The 19,863-nt window shown below is 41.4% G+C and overlaps 1 protein-coding gene across 2 annotated transcripts in view; it reads right to left on the reverse strand.

Moving 5' to 3' along the window:
* Positions 1–1,777: 1,777 nt before the first annotated feature.
* The window catches only part of ADHFE1 (alcohol dehydrogenase iron containing 1), a 28,026-nt gene continuing 9,940 nt past the window's right edge, over positions 1,778–19,863 (reverse strand). For both annotated transcript variants that reach the window (XM_072151799.1, XM_072151800.1), the window contains exons 6-15: positions 18,955–19,109; positions 17,539–17,735; positions 15,325–15,402; positions 14,153–14,258; positions 13,491–13,643; positions 13,251–13,349; positions 12,087–12,165; positions 11,297–11,393; positions 7,021–7,178; positions 1,778–2,631 (exon numbers count right to left, since the gene is read on the reverse strand). In XM_072151799.1, the coding sequence (XP_072007900.1) occupies positions 2,548–2,631; positions 7,021–7,178; positions 11,297–11,393; positions 12,087–12,165; positions 13,251–13,349; positions 13,491–13,643; positions 14,153–14,258; positions 15,325–15,402; positions 17,539–17,735; positions 18,955–19,109 (1,206 nt within the window). In that variant the 3' untranslated portion in view covers positions 1,778–2,547. The remainder of the gene's footprint in view (positions 2,632–7,020; positions 7,179–11,296; positions 11,394–12,086; positions 12,166–13,250; positions 13,350–13,490; positions 13,644–14,152; positions 14,259–15,324; positions 15,403–17,538; positions 17,736–18,954; positions 19,110–19,863) is intronic.

Raw genomic sequence — 19,863 nt, forward strand, 5'->3', positions numbered from 1 at the left:
CCACGGAATGCACTTTCGTTGGATTTTGGAAATTTTGGGGATTTGCGCCACTGGGACAGGTATTTAGAAGGGGATTGTGTCACACGCGATCGGATTTTGGCGCAATCACATTGGCTTTCATGCAACAGAGATGGGGGGGGGGGCTGTTGAACGATCCGACTGATTTGGACTGAGCGTGGGATTTAACTTTAAAATTGTGTTGCAAGACAATGCACTTACATGCACCAGGAAGAAGAAGGTGAACTCCGGCGGGGAAGCGACACATGCAGGAAATCGGGCGCACGATCTAAGTGAATCGCGGCACAATGCATTCCAGTCGGACAGTCCGGATCGGGGAACGCGCCAGGGACTGGTAAGTAAATGTGCCCCAGTATTCTTACTTTTATCTCTGGATTTATTCCGGCCTTGAAGTCTTAATGTGTAGATGGTTTGTCACCAGTTTATAACACCATGCAAATATGAGAATAACCCAGTAGAATGAAGATGATCCTGATGAAACACAGAGGCAGAATGTGATGGCCTTTTGACTTTGTGTGGGAGACCAGAACAGCTCATGAATAGAGATCATCAGTTTCATCAGACAACTAATATTAATCTTCTCCAGGTCAGGATCAAAGTTGGAAAATTGAAGACAAACCGCTTCAAAAGAAAAAGCGCCATATGGCCAAACATGGAAAGTGGGAAGCAAAATAAAGTTCAATTTCTCAAATTTGGCAGCCTATAGTTCCGCTTATGATGAAAACACCCATTTCATTGACCTGGGGCATTGATGATACTCGGTGATCTCTGCCTTCACAATAGCCCAGGCTTTATTCAAAAACTATTTCTTTGTTTTGGTCTTTAAGGGTTTTCCCATAAAAAACATTGGGGAGAATTTATCATATGTCGGTGTTCGTGCAACGGCATATGATGGAAGACACACTCCCCATGGTGGTGGATACATGAAGTGGTTTAGGCTATGCAAGGCAGCATAGTGGTTAGTATTACAGCCTTGCAGTGCTGGGGTCATGGGTTCAAGTCCAACATAGTTCATGTCTGCAAAGAGTTTGTATGTTCTCTCTGTGTTTGCGTAGGTTTCCTCCAGGTCCTCCGGTTTCCTCCCACACTCCAAAACATACTGGTAGGTTGATTAGATTGTGAGCCCCGTCGGGACAGGGACCAATTTAGCAAGCTCTGTGCAGCGCTACGTAATCTGTGTATTCTATATAAATAAAGGAAATATTATTATGTGGCGGGTGGCTGCGCCGCTGGGAAAGACTACACTAGGCTCTTCCTGGAGAATTTATGTGTAAAAACCTGCGAACAGTAGGATTACCCTATTCTGGCCCACTCCAGTGCTGGCAGGGCACCCTTTATGCCCACTTGGCATGGAGAGGAAAATAATCGCAAACACTGGTCTCAGTTTAATGACTTGTATGCCAAAAACCTAGTATACAAAGTCCTACAGGGGGTTCTACTGAGCCCTGTGATGGCAACTTTTGGCATTTCCCGCCTGGAAGTCTCATAAAATAGAAGACAGAATGGGGCAGATTTACTTACCCGGTCCGTTCTAGGGGCCCCCACTATCATTTGAACAGAGAAACATGATGGTTAAAATAGAAAAGCATTTTTTGGGGTTATATTGGGGGGAGAAGAAGGATTCCTCAGGCGCTTGTAAGTAGGACTAGTCTACCATCAGTGAAAGTGATGGTAGATTCCCTTTAATATCTTAAGATTTATTTTCCTCGAAGGTTTAACAAATATTTTAGGATATAAATCAACAAATAAAATGACAATATAAAGTTGTTGCTACGGTTTATTAATAGTTTGTTAAATCTATTTTAAATTTTCCAAAATAAGACAATGGATGATTTTTTTTTTAGCAATGTAAATCAAACTTTTGATCATATTTTGGTTCAGCTTCAGAGTAACCATAATTTCGATTGGCAGTTTAGTGCATAATAAATTAACATTCACAGCATTATAAAGTATCTGGTTTACATGATTTAGTGAAATGATCAGTAATCAAAGGCATTACCTTCTCTACATAATAATTAAAAGGAATCTGTCACCATGAAACTGCAGGCCAGTCTGCAGGGAGCATGTTATAGAGCAGGAGGAGCTGAGCAGATTGATGTAGAAGATTGAGTATAACTTGCATGTTATTGATTTATATCTTTGATAATTCTGGGTTTAGATGTCCAGTGTGTGGTCCTAAATTAACACATATATGAATAAATGACAAGGTAAAATGGAACTTTTCTCACAACCTGCTTCTAAATCAGATGCAGCTTTTTTTCCTTTTTTATCAGAAACGGACAGTTTTATTTTAAAAACACCTTGGCAATGTGCACTCTATTCTCTATGGGGACATGGGGGAGCCAGAAAAAGGGCTCCTGATGACAGGTTCCCTATGATACAGGATATCTATACTTTTCACAGTAGGACGGAGGGACCTTGCTCAGGCTGGCATATTCGGTAAGCACCCACATTGCTCTAGGACTTGCGTTTCACAAGTCAAATGTGTTGTATTAATTGCAATAAACTTTATCCCAGTTATGCTCCAGATCAATAAAGTTTCATTGATGCTTCAAACAACTTGGAGAGGTCTTCTTCAGTGTGAGCTCTGGGAGATAACTTTGTTACTCTTTCCTAAAATGTAAATGAACATATTATGCATGAAATAAAAGTATCCTTGTATGTAAGTAATAAATCAGCACAGACAGACAGTAATACTGGGGCAGATTTATCAAACTGTCTAAAAGTCAGAATATTCTTAGTTCCCCATGGCAACCAATTACAGCTCAGATTTCATTTTACCAGTGCTCATGAATATTTTTAAAGGGGAGCTGTGATTGGTTGCCATGGGCAACTAGGAATATTCCAACTTTTAGACAGCTTGATAAATCTGCCCCACTATGTTATTGCAAATGCACTTTCCTGGAATACAAGGCACTGGTCCAGATTTATCAAAAGTAGTGCAGGTTGTACTAAGTGCACAAATGTGCAGGGTGCTTCAGATTATTGAATACTGCTCGACGGCTCGGGAAGTGAGCGCCATCTTTTTGTAGGTGCACTTTTAACATACAGGATGAGACACATTTCTGATGAGTTGCTGTAAGAAATGTGGCGCAAACTCAGACTAAGCAGTAACTCGCCCCTTTAGGTGCACATTTTTTATGTCTTGTTGGAAACAGTGCATCCACGACAAACTGGCACAGACACTTTTCAAATACACGTACAAGGTGTTTTTTCAGTCCAAAGTCAGATAGAAAACTGGTGCAGCCCAAATAGCTGGGTCACTCTGTTATTATAGTAGAACTGATGCTGATGTAGGGAATGTTATATCCAGCAGTCATGATAAAAAGAAAAGGATTTGGAAAGGATTATTGATGAAAACCCCGGATGCTTCCCTGGCTTGTCAATTCCAATGGACACTTGCCAATGTGGTGAGAGTCAGAATACTAGAGGATTTTCACAGCTGTTCTAACACTACGAACCAATCACCCACCTTTTGTGTTAAGGGTTTGGTAGGGTTAAAAAATGTTCAACTTTCAAAAACTTCATCTCAGGCTGTTAGAGGAATACTTAGATGAAGGAATTAATCCCACAACTCATTCACAGCAAGACACCAGCTCAGAGTCAGTCAGTACATTCCTGAATGACAAGCCTGCCTAGTCTATGCAATGTCCAGAGATACACACAGGGTACAAGACCCCCCCCCCAAAAAAAAAGTAAGTTATTTGGCTGCAATGAACTGGAGCAATTTAATGTAGAACACTAAGAGTAAAGCAGCGGGAGGACACTCCCACACTGCATTTGGATAAGCTACAATTCTTGAAATTGAATGCATTTTTCACAGCCCTGCTTTTCCACAGTATTGCATTGTTAAAGGGGTTGTCCGAGAGTTATGAAAAAAAAACTAAAGGTGGCCGGAGGGGGCTTAAAAAAAATAAATATACTTACCTTCCGACACCCTCCTATGTCCCGTGCTGCTATTGCTCCGGTCCGGGCGACATGTAAACAAACATGGACGCCGGAGCAATGCTGGATTCACTTTCCGGCCGGACCAGACAACCTTTCGGCCCCCATACACAATGCTGTAAATAGGGACGGATAATAGTATAAAGTCCGATTACAGTGCGATCCGCGACTCTTAGGCCCCTTCTACACTTACGCTTTTGACACGCAGAACTTGCGAAGCGCTCTGACCCATTGTAATCAATGGGCTTTTTCAGACTTGCATTTTTTTCACGCACACACACGCATTTTAAATCTCAGCATGCTCTACATTTGCAAGTCATGCGCATGAAAAACGCACCATACAAGTCTATGGAGACGCATCAAAAACGCATTGCACTCTGAGACAATGGGGCTCATTTACTTACACAGTCCTGTCGCGATCCCGCGGTGCGTTGTCCGACGTGGATTCGGGTTCTGCCGGGATTCACTAAGGTTGTGCGCCCGAAATCCAGTAGGTGTCGTGCTTGATCTTGCGACACATTTTGTTTTTTAAATTCCGTGTTTTTTTCGAATCCGCCGGGTTGTCCGACGGCCACGCCCCCGATTTCTGAAAGCCGGTGCATATCCCGGCGGAAACCCGACGAAAATGCGGCCGCAGAGCCCTTAGTAAATGAGCCCCATTGAGTCCAATGCAAGTGCAATGCGTTTTTCACTGATCAATTGCCATAGAAAAGATAGATCTCAGTCCCAAGTCCTTTTCACGTGCGTTATCTGGGCGTGAAAACGCATTGAAATTGCATTGAAAATGCATTGAAAACGCGCGTGAAAAACTGAGACAAACTCTGACTGAAAACTGATTGCACTCTGATGCAAAATGTCAGTTTTTCACTGACCAAACCCTGATCGCACCCTGATCAGACTCTAACGTGATCTGCAACACAAGTGTAGAAGGGGCCTTCGTAAATAAGCCCTACTGACTCGAGCCTAGGGTGGGAAATGCATTGGTTATAGCCTCCCCAGTATATAGCCAGCAAGCACATGCCCCCCAGTATACAGCGAGCTTTCCCCTAGTTTATAGACAGCTCCTGCCCTTTTGTATATTGCCAGTGCCTGCCCCCTAGTCTATAGCCAGCAGTCCCCTTCTATATAGCCAGCAACCCCATTGTATATTACCAATGCCTGCGCCCTTGTATATAGCCAGCAGTCCCCTTGTATATAGCCAGCAGTCCCCTTGTATATAGCCAGCAACCCCCTTCTCTCCAGTAGCCAGTGTCTGCCCACTCAGTATATATCCAGTGCCTGCCGCCCCAGTATATTGCCAGTGCCTGCCGCCCCAGTATATAGCCAGTGCCTGCCGTCCCAGTATATAGCCAGTGCCTGCCGCCCCAGTATATAGCCAGTGCCTGCCGCCCCAGTATATAGCCTGTCGCACACACCATGAGGTCAGCCGCTTGCTGACATCACAGTGTGTGCCGATGGCTGCACACACACTATGATGTCGGCAAGCAGCTGACATCATGGTGTGTGCGACAGGACCACATGGGTAGCCGAAGCTGAAGACAGAAGACTCGAGTATAAGTCGAGTTCGGGTTTTTAAGCCCTTTTTTGTGCTGAAAAACTTGGCTTATACTCGAGTATATGCGGTATATATATATATATTTTTTTCTTTTCAGAAGACTCAGGACACCCTTTTTTCAGGATATAAAAGGAAATTACATATCTAATTACCCCTGAAACTTAAACTTATTTTGGCCACCATCTTGGAAAACCACCATACTGGATCAAAGACCACTTTTCCCAAATGTAAGGTGATCATAAAGAATATCAAAGAAGACCAGGAATGTCTCGGCAATTGAAACTACAAGCAGATTTCTGGTATCTGTTGTGGATTAAAATTTTGAAGTTCTAACAACAACTGGGAATGTTCCCTGTGATACACGGCTATTTGATGTGTTGTCCATGGTGCTGAATGCAGAGCTGAGGGCGCTGGATACAATTGTTATAAACCTTCTTGAGAATCTATGAAGAATCTCTGTACTGATAACTTTGGAACCACAAGAGATATTGCAAATTTAATTGTGACACTCGATTTCTGAGAAAATCCTGGACTTTGTAGATACCAGTGGCCCAAATATTGAAAAAGCTTCCCCTTGTGCCAATGTGGTATTCAGGATGGTATTTATTTTACCTCTTGTTTTTTTAAATAACTGGGTGTTCTAGGATTTTTGATTAAGCCTGTATATATAAGACATAGGGTATAAAACTCATGACCCCTATAATAGTGTGATCCCCATCTGTAACCGTCTGGTGACAATAAAAAATGAAATTACAGTAAGGCTACAGTGACATAAGGTTCCAATGGTTACCACATGTACTGTTGTTGTAATGGGTTTACAGGAACCTTCAGGGGAATATAAGGTAATACTGTCAGCTCCTTTGTAAATGGTGACAGATGTGCAGTATTTTCAAACTTCTCATAAGAAATGCAAATTATCGTGTCTCTTCTACGGACAGGGGACAAGCACGTTGACAGCTGTTTCCTCCTTTAAGGAGTCAGCAGCAGCCAAGCACAGAGCTCATCCTGTGCGCTCCTCCTACCCATGTGTAGTGATTGATATGTATGTTCAAGGAGAATAGACTCCGGTATGTTACTATACCCTCCACTTAGTCAAGGCTTGGAGACCACCCAAGTATACATTAGATACAGTATATAGTACAATAAGCTCATTATAATAATATGATAATGCACTGGTCAAATGACCAATCTTAATGGATATCAGTAACAAACAAAGTCAATGATGATACACAAAATAACCTTGTACTATATAAACTCTGGTTCCTTCAAAGCCAGTGATCTGGGACTAGTACAAAAGATGAGCAGAGAACCCCAGACTCTTAGCATCATGGTAATAGGTCATATTATTATTATGTAACTCATTATTACTCATTGCCATATGCATTACCCTTATTATCCATTTACTGATACAAATCAATTACTGACCCAGGATCAAGTGACCCCCAAAGTTCCTTAGAAACAATAAAGTTGATGATAGGTTGCTACATTATGGATTTATATACCTGAGGCAAAGTTCCTTTCACTAATGCAGGAATATCCGTCGTACTGTATCCCACAGCTGCCAAACCATCATCTACATTTAGGTCAAAGAGAAATTTCCGCAAAGTGTCTTCCAGGATACGCCCGGCGTCTTTGATTTTGGCAGTTCGGACGTCAGCCCCTAAATGAAAACATAAAGCTGTAGGTTTTAGATGTGTATAGACCAGTGTAAACTTATCACATGCTGAGATTATTATACATTCAACTGCTTAGATAATCATCAGGACATGTCACAATATGTATAGATAGAAAACAGTGCAAGGGACAAAACTCTAAAGGAACGTGTGCCCAGTCAATGGCTGGAATTACTACCCACTTGAAAATGATTCACCTCCCTTGCCAGGACTGTATTACTCTAGGAACATCAGCAGCATCTCAATAAGGTCCAATATACACTCACCGGCCACTTTATTAGGTACACCATGCTAGTAACGGGTTGGACCCCCTTTTGCCTTCAGAACTGCCTCAATTCTTCGTGGCATAGATTCAACAAGGTGCTGGAAGCTCCTCAGAGATTTTGGTCCATATTGACATGATGGCATCACACAGTTGCCACAGATTTGTCGGCTGCACATCCATGATGCGAATCTCCCGTTCCACCACATCCCAAAGATGCTCTATTGGATTGAGATCTGGTGACTGTGGAGGCCATTTGAGTACAGTGAACTCATTGTCATGTTCAAGAAACCAGTCTGAGATGATTCCAGCTTTATGACATGGCGCATTATCCTGCTGAAAGTAGCCATCAGATGTTGGGTACATTGTGGTCATAAAGGGATGGACATGGTCAGCAACAATACTCAGGTAGGCTGTGGCGTTGTACCAAGGGGCCCAAAGAGTGCCAAGAAAATATTCCCCACACCATGACACCACCACCACCAGCCTGAACCGTTGATGCAAGGCAGGATGGATCCATGCTTTCATGTTGTTGACGCCAAATTCTGACCCTACCATCCGAATGTTGCAGCAGAAATCGAGACTCATCAGACCAGGCAACGTTTTTCCAATATTCTACTGTGCAATTTCGATGAGCTTGTGCAAATTGTAGCCTCAGTTTTCTGTTCTTAGCTGAAAGGCGTGGCACCCGGTGTGGTCTTCTGCTGCTGTAGCCCATCTGCCTCAAAGTTCGATGTACTGAGCGTTCAGAGATGCTCTTCTGCCTACCTTGGTTGTAACGGGTGGCGATTTGAGTCACTGTTGCCTTTCTATAAGCTCGAACCAGTCTGCCTATTCTCCTCTGACCTCTGGCATCAACAAGGCATTTCCGCCCACAGAACTGCCGCTCACTGGATGTTTTTTTCTTTTTTTTCTTTTTCGGACCATTCTCTGTAAACCCTAGAGATGGTTGTGCGTGAAAATAAATGATTATTTTGCTCTTATAACAGTATTAACCCATTCAGAACTCTTGGACTTCAGGAAGCGGCAACTTTTTTGGTTTTTGTTTACATTGAATTCTAAAAGTTTTTTTTTTTATTTTTCCATGTAGGTCATTGGTTGAGGGCTTGTTTTTTGCAAAACAAAGACGGCAAATTTAACATGTTATCTTTATCAGTACGATACAGAAGATGCCTAATTTATATACCAAAAAAATGTGCTGAAAAACCCTAACTCGGCTTATACTCGAGTCAAGAAAAATAAACAAACTGTGTACTCACCTTCCGACACTGCCCCCCAGCAGGTCCTCTTCAATCGATTGATGCTCCGGTATCTTCTCCGTGTCCCCGTGCCGTCCTTAGAAGGGATCTCGATGTCAGCCGCTCGCTGACGTTCTACTATGTGTGCTGGCATCGGCACACACTATGATGTCAGCGATACTCCAGGGGGCTGGCAGGCTACATACTCCAGGGGGCTGGCTGTATACTACTGGGGCTTGCTAGCTGTTTACTACAGGGGGCGGGCTATATACTAAAGTGGGACTGGCTGTATACTACTTGGCGCTGGCTGTTTACTACAGGGGGCCGTATGGCTATATACTAAAGGGGGCTGGCTGTATACTACAGGGGGCTGGCTGGTTATATACTAAAGGGGGCTGGCTGGCTGTATACTAAAGGGGGCTGGCTGGCTGTATACTAAAGGGGGCTGGCTGGCTGTATACTAAAGGGGGCTGGCTGGCTGTATACTAAAGGGGGCTGGCTGGCTGTATACTAAAGGGGGCTGGCTGTATACTAAAGGGGGCTGGCTGGCTGTATACTAAAGGGGGCTGGCTGTATACTAAAGGGGGCTGGCTGGCTGTATACTAAAGAGGGCTGGCTGGCTGTATACTAAAGGGGGCTGGCTGGCTGTATACTAAAGGGGGCTGGCTGGCTGTATACTAAAGGGGGCTGGCTGGCTGTATACTAAAGGGGGGGCTGGCTATATAGTACAGGGGGGGCTGGCTGGCTATATAGTAAAGGGGGCTGGCTGGCTATATACCGGGAGGCTGTGACCAATGCATTTCCCGCCCTCGGCTTATACTGGAGTCAATAGGTTTTCCCAGTTTTTGGTGGTAAACCTAGGTACCTCGGCTTATACTCGGGTCAGCTTATACTCGAGAATAAGTATATTTTATGTTATACAATAAAAAAGTATTCTATAAAAATCTGCATCTCCATCTTCCTAAAGTCTGAACTTTTTACAGATGAAGCTAGTTGAGGTCTTTTTTTTCCCCCGTCATGAGCTGTAATTTTCCTTGGTACCATTTTTTGTGACTTTTTGATAATTTTTTTGGTATTTTTTGCATTTTTATGCAATTTGTTAGGGATTTTTCTTTACACCACTCCCTAAACGGGTTAATATATGGATTTTTTAAATAGATTTGGGGGAAATAAATGCAAGCATACCAAATATGGTGGGATTTGAGTAAATTTTTAATGTTTTTATTATAAGAAAATGGATTATATGGAATAAAGGGGGATTTATTTGTTCAATTTATTTTTTCATGTATTTTTTTTTTACTTTTCTATTTTGTCCCAGAAGAGGACCGCCTTATTCCATCTTTTATACACTGTAATACCGTAGTATTGCAGTGTGTACTGGCTGTCAGCGGCCAGTGTATTAGGTGCTGCCACAGACTTTGCCATGCCAGGCTTCTTCTGCAAAGCAGGACCCCTGCGATGTCCAGAATTGTATAGTACATAGTGGTACTTTAAAGCACTGCTCGCCTGGATGCAGTATACTGTCCTGGTGCATTTAGAGGTTAGTTCTTCATCCTTATTTTCTGCTTTACTGGTTTCGTTGACTCCCAATAATTGAGGAAAGTTAATCAACAGTGACATCTAGTGGTAATGTGAAGTAATACAAGACATCTATAGGAGTTTGTAGCACTTATTCTTGCAAGTGTAAAATTGGTTATGTTGTCTACAATAACAGTAACATTAAAATATTTTGTTAAAAACTAAATTTGTGTATAAAGATGAATGGTTTACACTTAAATAAAATTCGTAGCATCAGAAAGCTTCGACATTAGGATAGGAGGCAGGATAAAAAACTCCAATGGGAGCTGCAATGGCAGCCATACTAGTAGTCTCCCTGATTTCATCACTTATTCAAGGCTTGACCTTTTTTTTAAAAAAAAAAACAAAATACACTTTAATATTTCTACATTTCTACATCTCCTCTATCATCTTGCCCCACTACCCATAATCTGTGCACTGCCAGGGTCTTAAAATAAGTATCTTCCTTAATCCAAATCTTCTACTCACATCTCCAGGACTTCTCCCAAACTGCACCAATTCTCTAGAATAGCCTACCCACTCTATAAGACTAATAACCATGTTGCAAAGGTTTAAAATCTTATCAGCCTCTTCATACTAACTAACCCCCGGTTTACTCCTCTCCTTTGTGTATCCCACAGGCTTTATACCATTCTATGGTTACTCTGCAGGCCCACACACCATGGATTCTGATACATATTGGTTGGTCACGCAGTATCATTTATTTATGCAACAACATGAAGAGGTCTACATAACTGGCCCCATCTATGATGGCATAGTCTCAATAATGGTCAATGAGTCAAGTGGGTGCAGCTGGAGCCGAACATAAGTATAGTGGAGTTTGTGTGCAGCAAAATGATCATACACAAAGTCCTCAATGAAGACCCTTATAGGACCCTCTTTCCTATAATGACTAATGTATCACTCAGCAATATCTTTCGTTGCTTGTATATGTTCCCCATGAACTGTAAAGAACTGTGGAATATGAGATATATTAAAATATAAGATATATTATTATTATTTACTAATGTAAAAAGAGATTCCTTACCAAGTATCTCTGCAGCCTCGAGGTGGCGCTCTGGGCACATTGCTGCAGTGAAAGAAAATACTGCTGGTGATGTCAGCACTACTGATAGTCCATGAGGCTGGTGAAAGACAATTTAGATTCAATTAAATTATACAATTCGGTCTTTATTTACTAATCCGTACAAGTCCATAAGAAAGCAAGATAAACCATGGACACTCACTCATGGATCCAGGCACCGTGACTGTGGTAATCTTCTTATATTTGTTATCCATTGCCTTCTTCCATCTAATATCAACTTATACAATTATCCTAATGAGCCAGACAGAGCCCTCCTTGCTTGCAGTGGCTTCATAGGCTGTTACACTGTGCAGGAGAACTTCCTCCTCCCACCATGTACTGAAACTTACTCTGGTGCAGAGATATTACATAAGGCATATGGAAATGGTAGTGCCATGGGACCATGGCTGAGATGTGCTTCTGCACAGTGTAACAGCATGTGATCATTAGCATACTCTTAAAAGTTCATTTTAGAAGGAAGGAGGCCATGGATAACAAATATAAGAAGATTACCACAGTCACGGTGCCTGGATCAATGGGAAGTGTCCCTGGTTTATCATGCTGGATTTTGAAGGTAGATTTCCCTTGAGGGATTTTAAGCAGACGTAAAGCACCTACAAAACAAGTCCTTATATCAAAGGGACACCATGATCCGCCTCTTTAAAAAGAATCCTTTACCATCTACATCTGTAATACGCCTTAGAAAAAAATTCTATGCAGAACATTATTACAAGTGAAGTGATAGAATATTTACCACTATTGGGTGATCCACATTGTAATCCTTGGCTCTATACGTCTTCACCAGCCCTGAAATAGGGTATGACATGCCATGGCTGGAAACATAAGATATATAGTCATGGATGACACTAAGCATATTTGGAGGGAAGCATATCGATGCTTGTACAGTGTGAGAGTAAACATTTGTATCTGTGATTTGAGAAACCACAGAATTTCACCATCACCATCTTCCACAACCTAGTAAATGCATTTTACTAATTTACTTTTGGTATGATATTATGCAGTCCTATACAAATATTATATATGTACGTGACGTTTTTCATCCACATGTGCACGTATGTCACTGTATCTGTACCATAGCTGTATAAAATACAGTGGGTTGGCAAATGATGGCTGGATGACTATTGGCAGGCTGACAGAATGCAGCTCCCACTGGTTCTGGTCTTCTTGATACTTCATGTACATGTATGGCAGAATACAGCGCATACAGAATGGAAATACTGGAGAAAATAGGTCATGTTCTATATTTTTTACATCTCACTCGCAGTACGGTGGACAATACGGCCATGTAAATGTATAACCATATTGCCCATCGATATTAACGCGGCCATCTGTTACCCGTATAAAAACTGTACGGTAAGGGCAGCATGAGGACATTTTCATACTGCTTGTCCCCACAAAGCTTTGAAGTAGCACAAATAGTCCATTTATTTTAGGGGATGACAAGGTGAATCCTTTTGACATATCATCACCTTATTAGACGAGAATATATTTTAAATTCATTATTCTGCAGCCACCTGTAGAGATGTTTAGGGGGTTCTTGATACTATATAATGTTTTTCTGATATTTTATATAGCATCCATTGAACATAATAATAAAAAGGTCTTCAGTGATCTCTTGAGCTCCCCCTATTGGCACCTTAAAGTAAACATAATTTAAAGTTTTTTCATTTACAACCTGTTCTCCAATCTCAATACAATGAGGATAAAACCGTACAGACTTGTGAGTGTTCTATCTGGGTGTAATCTCACACCCGGTTAGAAGCCTAGAAAACTAAGTTACACAAAAAACAGCTATTTACAAGCTTCCTGTTATAATTTTAGACAGCAAATACATTTCTTCTAAACAAGATAAAATTACAGGAAATAATGATAAATATTGTGTGTCCATAAAACTCACCAGAGATGCACCCCTGCATTCCCAAAGCCTATTCCAGCAAATGAACTAGCCAGATGCATGGCGAAGCGAGCTTCACGGTCATCAGGGTTTTTAACAGCTCTGATTGGAGGAAAATTGAAAGTCTATTACCACAAATACTACTACTGCTACCATTTTTTCAATTGCTGGATAATATTACAACCATAAAACATCCATTCTGTCTACAGCTCAGCTGATATAAGTGAGTATAAGCCAACCCACCGCTTCAGATACTTAGCAACAATCCTCAATGCATGTATGGCCCAGACATCACTAATAGGGTTACTCCCTTGGTAGGTTGGCCGGTTGATCGGATTGGTAGGGCACGGGCTGCGCATATTATAAGGTATTGCAGTGTAGGATTCCAATGAATGGCTGTAAAACATACAATATTTTACATAAAAAGGATAATATATAATATAATAATGCTTAAAATAATCTTCATATTAAAGACTACTTTACTTCCTGTTTTCTGTAATATGTGCAGGACAAGATATTAGGTAACTTACCATAATACATCTACTAAAAGATGGAGCCGGTGCCAGAAGTATGACGTAATAGTACTGCCAGTGACGTAACTAGAAGCTGATGGGCCCCAGTGCAAAGTCTGTGCCAGGCCCCTCGACTATAATGTATGGTTTATAGTAATAGTCTTCTCGTATGGGAAAGTGACACCGTAAGGGCCCCCTAAACCTCTTGGGCCCAGGTGCGACCGCAACCTCTGCACCCCTTCAAATTACATCCCTAAGTACTGTATAATGCGAGAACGCACCTCCCGCTATGCAGTACTATTACGTCAAATGTGGACAAGGGGTTAATAGATGTATATTGTAAAGTTACCCAATGTTCTGCCCCACACAGATTACAAAAAATGTGATACTCACCATAATACATCAAATCCACTATTGGCCACCACTCTCTCTGGCATGTATAGAGTGTGCTCTGGGTCTATTAGTCCCAGAGTTGGCTTCATGGCTCTTGATCCAATACCTACAAAGCAAAATAACCCAAAAATTCCTATGAACATATATATGGAAGTAAACAGTTGATAAAATAACTACACTGCATTAGTGTAAGGTCAAAATACATTTCTGTAATTCACACCATTCTTGGTATATTACATAATAAGAATCTTCCATGGTACTCTACTTCATCGAAAATTAAGAAAACTGGAACAATTATGTGCAAGGCAATTTTTGACAGGCCTGTGGGCCCAGGCTGTAAAGCACACAACAAATGTTCCCCAATTTCCTGAAGAGAATCCTTTTGGAGTTGAATGGAGCACTTACCTATACGATGATCAATAAATAGTATTGATTCCTACATATTATTGACCTTACATACAGAGATCCAAAAGTTAAAGAAGTTGCCGAGCGCCCCGCTTCACCGATCTCCATCAGCTCCAAAGAGATTAATAGACCTGAACGATCATGCGGGTCCGTCTGCTCCATTAGTCTGACGGAGAGACGAGGGGGTCCGACGCAGGTACGTGGGACCCCATCAGACCCCTTGTTTTCGTTCTCTGTGGGGGTCTCATCACTGAAACCCCCACTGATAAAAGCAAGTTAGGCCCTATCCCATGGATAGGGCCATAACTTGTGTTCCTTGGAAAACCCCTTTAATCCCTGATCCTAGTGATTTTGCTCAAAAAACTATTAGAAAATTCAGGACCTTGGGAAAGCTGGGTTGCATGCTGGTTGCCGTTCATAAACACATTAAACGGAGCTTCCTGAACTGTTCAGACAGGACTAATCAACCTGAGCTGGATGTACACAACAGTGGGGGAATGGTGCAGCAATTGACTACATCTGCCTGTCAGTGATTACAGCCTTCTCTGAAGGGTAAGAGGAGAAGCACCAGGGCAGCCACAAGAGCGACTGAGCCTCATTATCATAATTGTATAACTTTTTTCAGCAAAACCACTCAATCCAGGGATTAAACAAGATATGTTTCTGCATCAGCATAACTACAGCATTCTCAAAGTATGTTTGGTTCATAATACATAAAAGCAAATTTCCTTTAACAAGAAAACATTGATATACATGCTTCCACTTACCAGTTTTGGCTTTGATTTCCTCGTAGTCAAAGATGGCAATCCCAGTGGTTTCGCTTCCAGTCCCAGAGGTTGTAGGTACTATTAATGAATAATTAAATTAAACCTTAAAAACTCTTCAGTAATAACACTGTCCCTGTCATTATGTGATTTGCAATCTTCATTTTCCAGCAGCTCTTCTCTTTTTCCTGGTGGGTGGTGACCTAGCTGCTGGGACTCACTGTTCCCTCTCACCTTACCACAAGGATTTTATATAATGGAGCAGATTTATCAAGCTGTCTGAAAGTCAGTTCCCCATGTTCCCCAAGTCCCAGTTCCCCATGGCAACCAATCACAGCTCCCCTTTAAAATATTCTTGAGCACTGGTAAAATGAAAGCTGAGCTGTGATTGGTTGCCATGGGCAACTAGAAATATTCTGACTTTCAGACAGCTTGATAAATCTGCCCCAATCTGTCTTCATCCCATTGTATCAAAATAAAGGCTCGTTAATTGAAACTGTCTGAGAGCAAAATGGTTCTAGTTGCTCATGGCAACCAATCAGAGCTCAAACTTACATTTTATAAACTGCTGTGAGAAAAAGAAAACTAAGCTCTAAGTGAGAGCAAAACTCATGAAAACCAGACACTTTAAAAATCTCCTTTCTTTAAATAAAACCCATAGGGACAACGATTTGTACTGAGACATTGTCACTGTGAGTGCACAGCTTTCTCAGAGATATAACAATTGATCGATCATAAATATATGACTGTTTAAGGTCCTATGGGAGTTGTGTCTTAACACCATTTGGTAAGTCTTCTATGAGGAGGTGAGCAGACACCTGGACAGAGTATCTGCTGTGGATATTGTGTTCTCGGACTTTGCAAAGGCATTTGACACTGTCCCTCATAGACGCCTGATGGGTAAAATAAGGTCCGGTGGTTTGGCAGGAATCAATTGCAATTGGATTGAGAACTGGCTGAAGGATCGTATCCAGAGAGTTGTGGTCAATGATTCCTACTCGGAATGGTCACCAGTTATAATTGGGGTACACCAGGGTTCTGTGCTTGACCCACTACTTTTTAATATATTTATTAATGATATAGGAGGTAGGAATTAATATCACTGTGTCTATTTTTGCAGATGTAGTGTAATACAGTCTATGGAGGATGTTCATATGCTGCAGGGTGACTTGGACAAATTGATTGTTTGGTCATCCACTTGGCAAATAAGGTTCAATGTGGATAAATTTAAGGTTATGCACCTGGGAGTTCATAATCCACATGCAACATATGTCCTCGGGATGCAAATTTGGAAGTCCCTTGTTGAGAAAGACCTAGGGGTACTAGTAGATCATAAATTAAATATGATGTCAATCAGCTGCCCCTAAAGCCAGTAGGATCTTGTCATGTATCAAAAGTGGAATGGACTCTCATGATAGGGATGTAATATTACCACTGTACAAGGCACTGGTTCGGCCTCACCTGGAATATGCCGTCCAGTTCTGGGCTCCAGTCCATAAAAAGGATGCCCTGGAGCTGGAGAGGGTTCAACAAAGAGCCACAAAAATGTTAAGGGATATGGAGGGTCTCAGTTATGAGGAAGGATTAAAACAACTTGATTTATTTAGTCTGGAAAAGAGCCAACTACGAGAGGAGATGATTAATATGTATAAATATATGAATGGTCCATACATAAATATGGTGGTAAATTGTTTCAGATTAAATCAAATCAAATGACGAGGGGGCACTGTCTACATCTGGAGAAATCAAGGTTTAATCACCGGAGGCGACAGGACTTTTTTACTATGAAAACTGTCAATCTGTGGAATAGCCTGCCTCAGGCGCTGGTCACAGCAGGGACAGCAGAGAGCTTCAAGAATGATCTACATGCCTTTTTATACCTAAATAACATTGATGGTTATGTTATATAGAATTGTTTCCCATAAATCTCTTCCTTAATTAATCCCTTCCCTTCCTGGGTTGAGCTTAATAGGCCTGTGTCTTTTTTCAGCCGTATAAACTATGATACTAAGTGTCTTTTTTCGCCATATACAAAGATTTAATTACTGTATATCTTTTTTTTTCTCTGAACCATTTTTGTACATTTTGAATAGTTTTTTGAAGTTTTTCCAAATAACTTTCTGTATCTTAAAATAATCTCCAAAACCTGTGTTTTTTATACGGTTCCAATAATAGGCTGACCCTGTCGTAAGTAATTCTAATTTCAGTTTTTTTTACCTGCAATGAGTGGCTTGAGGGTCACGGTCAGTGCTTTTCCCTTTCCAATGGGTGCATTGACATAGTCTAGAAATTCAGCATCAGGACTGGAGGCATAGAGGTTAGCAGCCTTACACGTGTCCATCACAGAGCCACCTCCAACAGCGACATAGGCATCGAATCTCTTACTTCTTGCAAACTGTATTGCATCTATAAAGCTGGACACATGTTAGAAGAGTAATTTGCCTTTTATGGTAGATGGTTGTCATATCCAATCATCATTTTTAAACATGGACATTTAATATAAGACAGATTTTTATTATAAATAAGTATGTTTCCTATGTGTTGTGTGCGTATTAGGGGACATGTAGCTTTCTATTTCTGTGTTGTCTTGGCCAAGGCGCAAGGAACACAAGGAGACCAGAGGCGGTTTTCTCCGTAGTTTCTCCTTGTGTTTCATAGGGTTGTTTTGACTGTGATACATGCATCAATTTTGTCTCTTTGGTTGCGCTTGAACTGTTTTTTTTTTTTTTAGACTTTTTTGTTGCATTTCCTGACTGACTTCACTGTTGCGAGCAGAAGTCTTCTATGAATCCCTAGAACACTTCTGGTAACCCCACATTGGAGAGGCAGTCAAGAGAGAGGATTCCTGTCTCTTCTGGGTGGACCTCATACAGGCAGCTCCCGAGTTACGTTGTTCCGACTTACGAATGACGCATAGTTTCGAATAGAGATCTCATTTGCTGGTAACGTGTAATGATGAGTTCCACGTTCCAACGGCTTCTCTTTCTTCTGTGCAGCAGCTAGTGTTTCCTTCTGTATGTCGCTAATATCTCAGGCAGCGGGTAACCAGGGATACTTGGTTAAAACTTTAATTGGGCACAAGCATCAGTACCAATGTTGCCCACTGTTGTATATGACATCCAAAACTACACAAATATCTGAGTTTACTGTATGATTACAGAATATAACAGTTACAACTCCTGTATTCTGTTGTCCATAGTAAAAAACACATAAATGTACATAATTTACAAAAGGAAGACCTACTTTTGTAGTTGGAGTAGCTGTATGCAGCCATACAGCCAGGACTAAAAACACCATAGCTTCCAATAACAAAATAAAATATATTTAAGCAGACACAAATGAAATTAGCAAATAGGGAGCAAAAGATAAAGAAAAAAAACCCCAATGATAATTGTTAAAAAAGACAATGAAGCAATATCTGAGCATGCCTAATACTGGTCTATTTAATCTCAATAGCACTGATGGAAAGAGGTAATAGTCAAGTTACAATTGTAATGCCATAGACTTTACATGGCATCCCATACACGTGCGATAGTCGCTGCATTCTTGTATTCACTTGTTCTACTGATTTTACAATGCTTTTTTTTTTTTTTTTTAAATGACTGACTATTTAAATGACACTGCGCTCCTTACCTTGTATCTGTAGGCTCCACCCTGACCTTGTCATACAAGCAGAATTCAATGCCATTCTTTGTCAGGGAATTGATCACAGCTTGTACAGGTGGTAGACGTGCAAGGTTCTTGTCAGTCATTACACAAACATTTCTTGCACCCATATTTTGCAAATCCTTTGTAAAAATATAATACAAACAAGCAGTTAAAGACGATCGCTAAGAGATGTTGCAAAAAACAATCTACACAGTAAATGAATTACACAGTGAATGAATTATGGTTAATAACCAACTTTTTGTAAGAAGGTTAGAACCAGCACTTAGACTCTGGTGAAGCGTTTCCATACTGTAGATACACTCCTCTACCCACGAGTCACATTGCTCCAAATAGCTGATGGGTCATATAGGGCCTGATATGCCCATGTAGCACTCAAAACACTTACCAACATGTTGTTAATCTTCATGATTTGCAGAATCAAAAATCTGAGTTTAAAGGCAACCTGTCACGAGGAGCCCATTTTTAGGCTCCTCCATGGTGCCGTAGAGAATAGTGTAAAAGAGTTTTTACAATACAACTCTCTTTTTCTGAAGAAAAATATGTAAGATCATACTTTCTGTATGCAGAGCTGTGTCCCTCGTGAGGGGTGGTCCCGCCCCCAGCCTAAGGAAACCGTTCAGTCATACGTTGATTTAAAGTTAAAAAAAAAATGCCCATGTCCCCCATATTTGCTTCCCCTGTGGCTTCCCCCTTCATGACGTCATACATGTCTGCCAGCCCCCGTCTCCTCTTCTCGCTGACCGCATCAGACTATTCTTTTGCCTGTGCAGTCACAATCTACAGGTGGACACGCAGAGATGAAGCGGAGTCAGCCGCCTGGTCCCCGCATCCATCTGCGCAGGCGCCTCACCACGCTTGGTGTTGCTAGGCAGT

This window comes from Engystomops pustulosus, chromosome 5 (genome assembly GCF_040894005.1).
Source record: "Engystomops pustulosus chromosome 5, aEngPut4.maternal, whole genome shotgun sequence".
NCBI classification, from domain to species: Eukaryota; Metazoa; Chordata; class Amphibia; order Anura; family Leptodactylidae; genus Engystomops; species Engystomops pustulosus.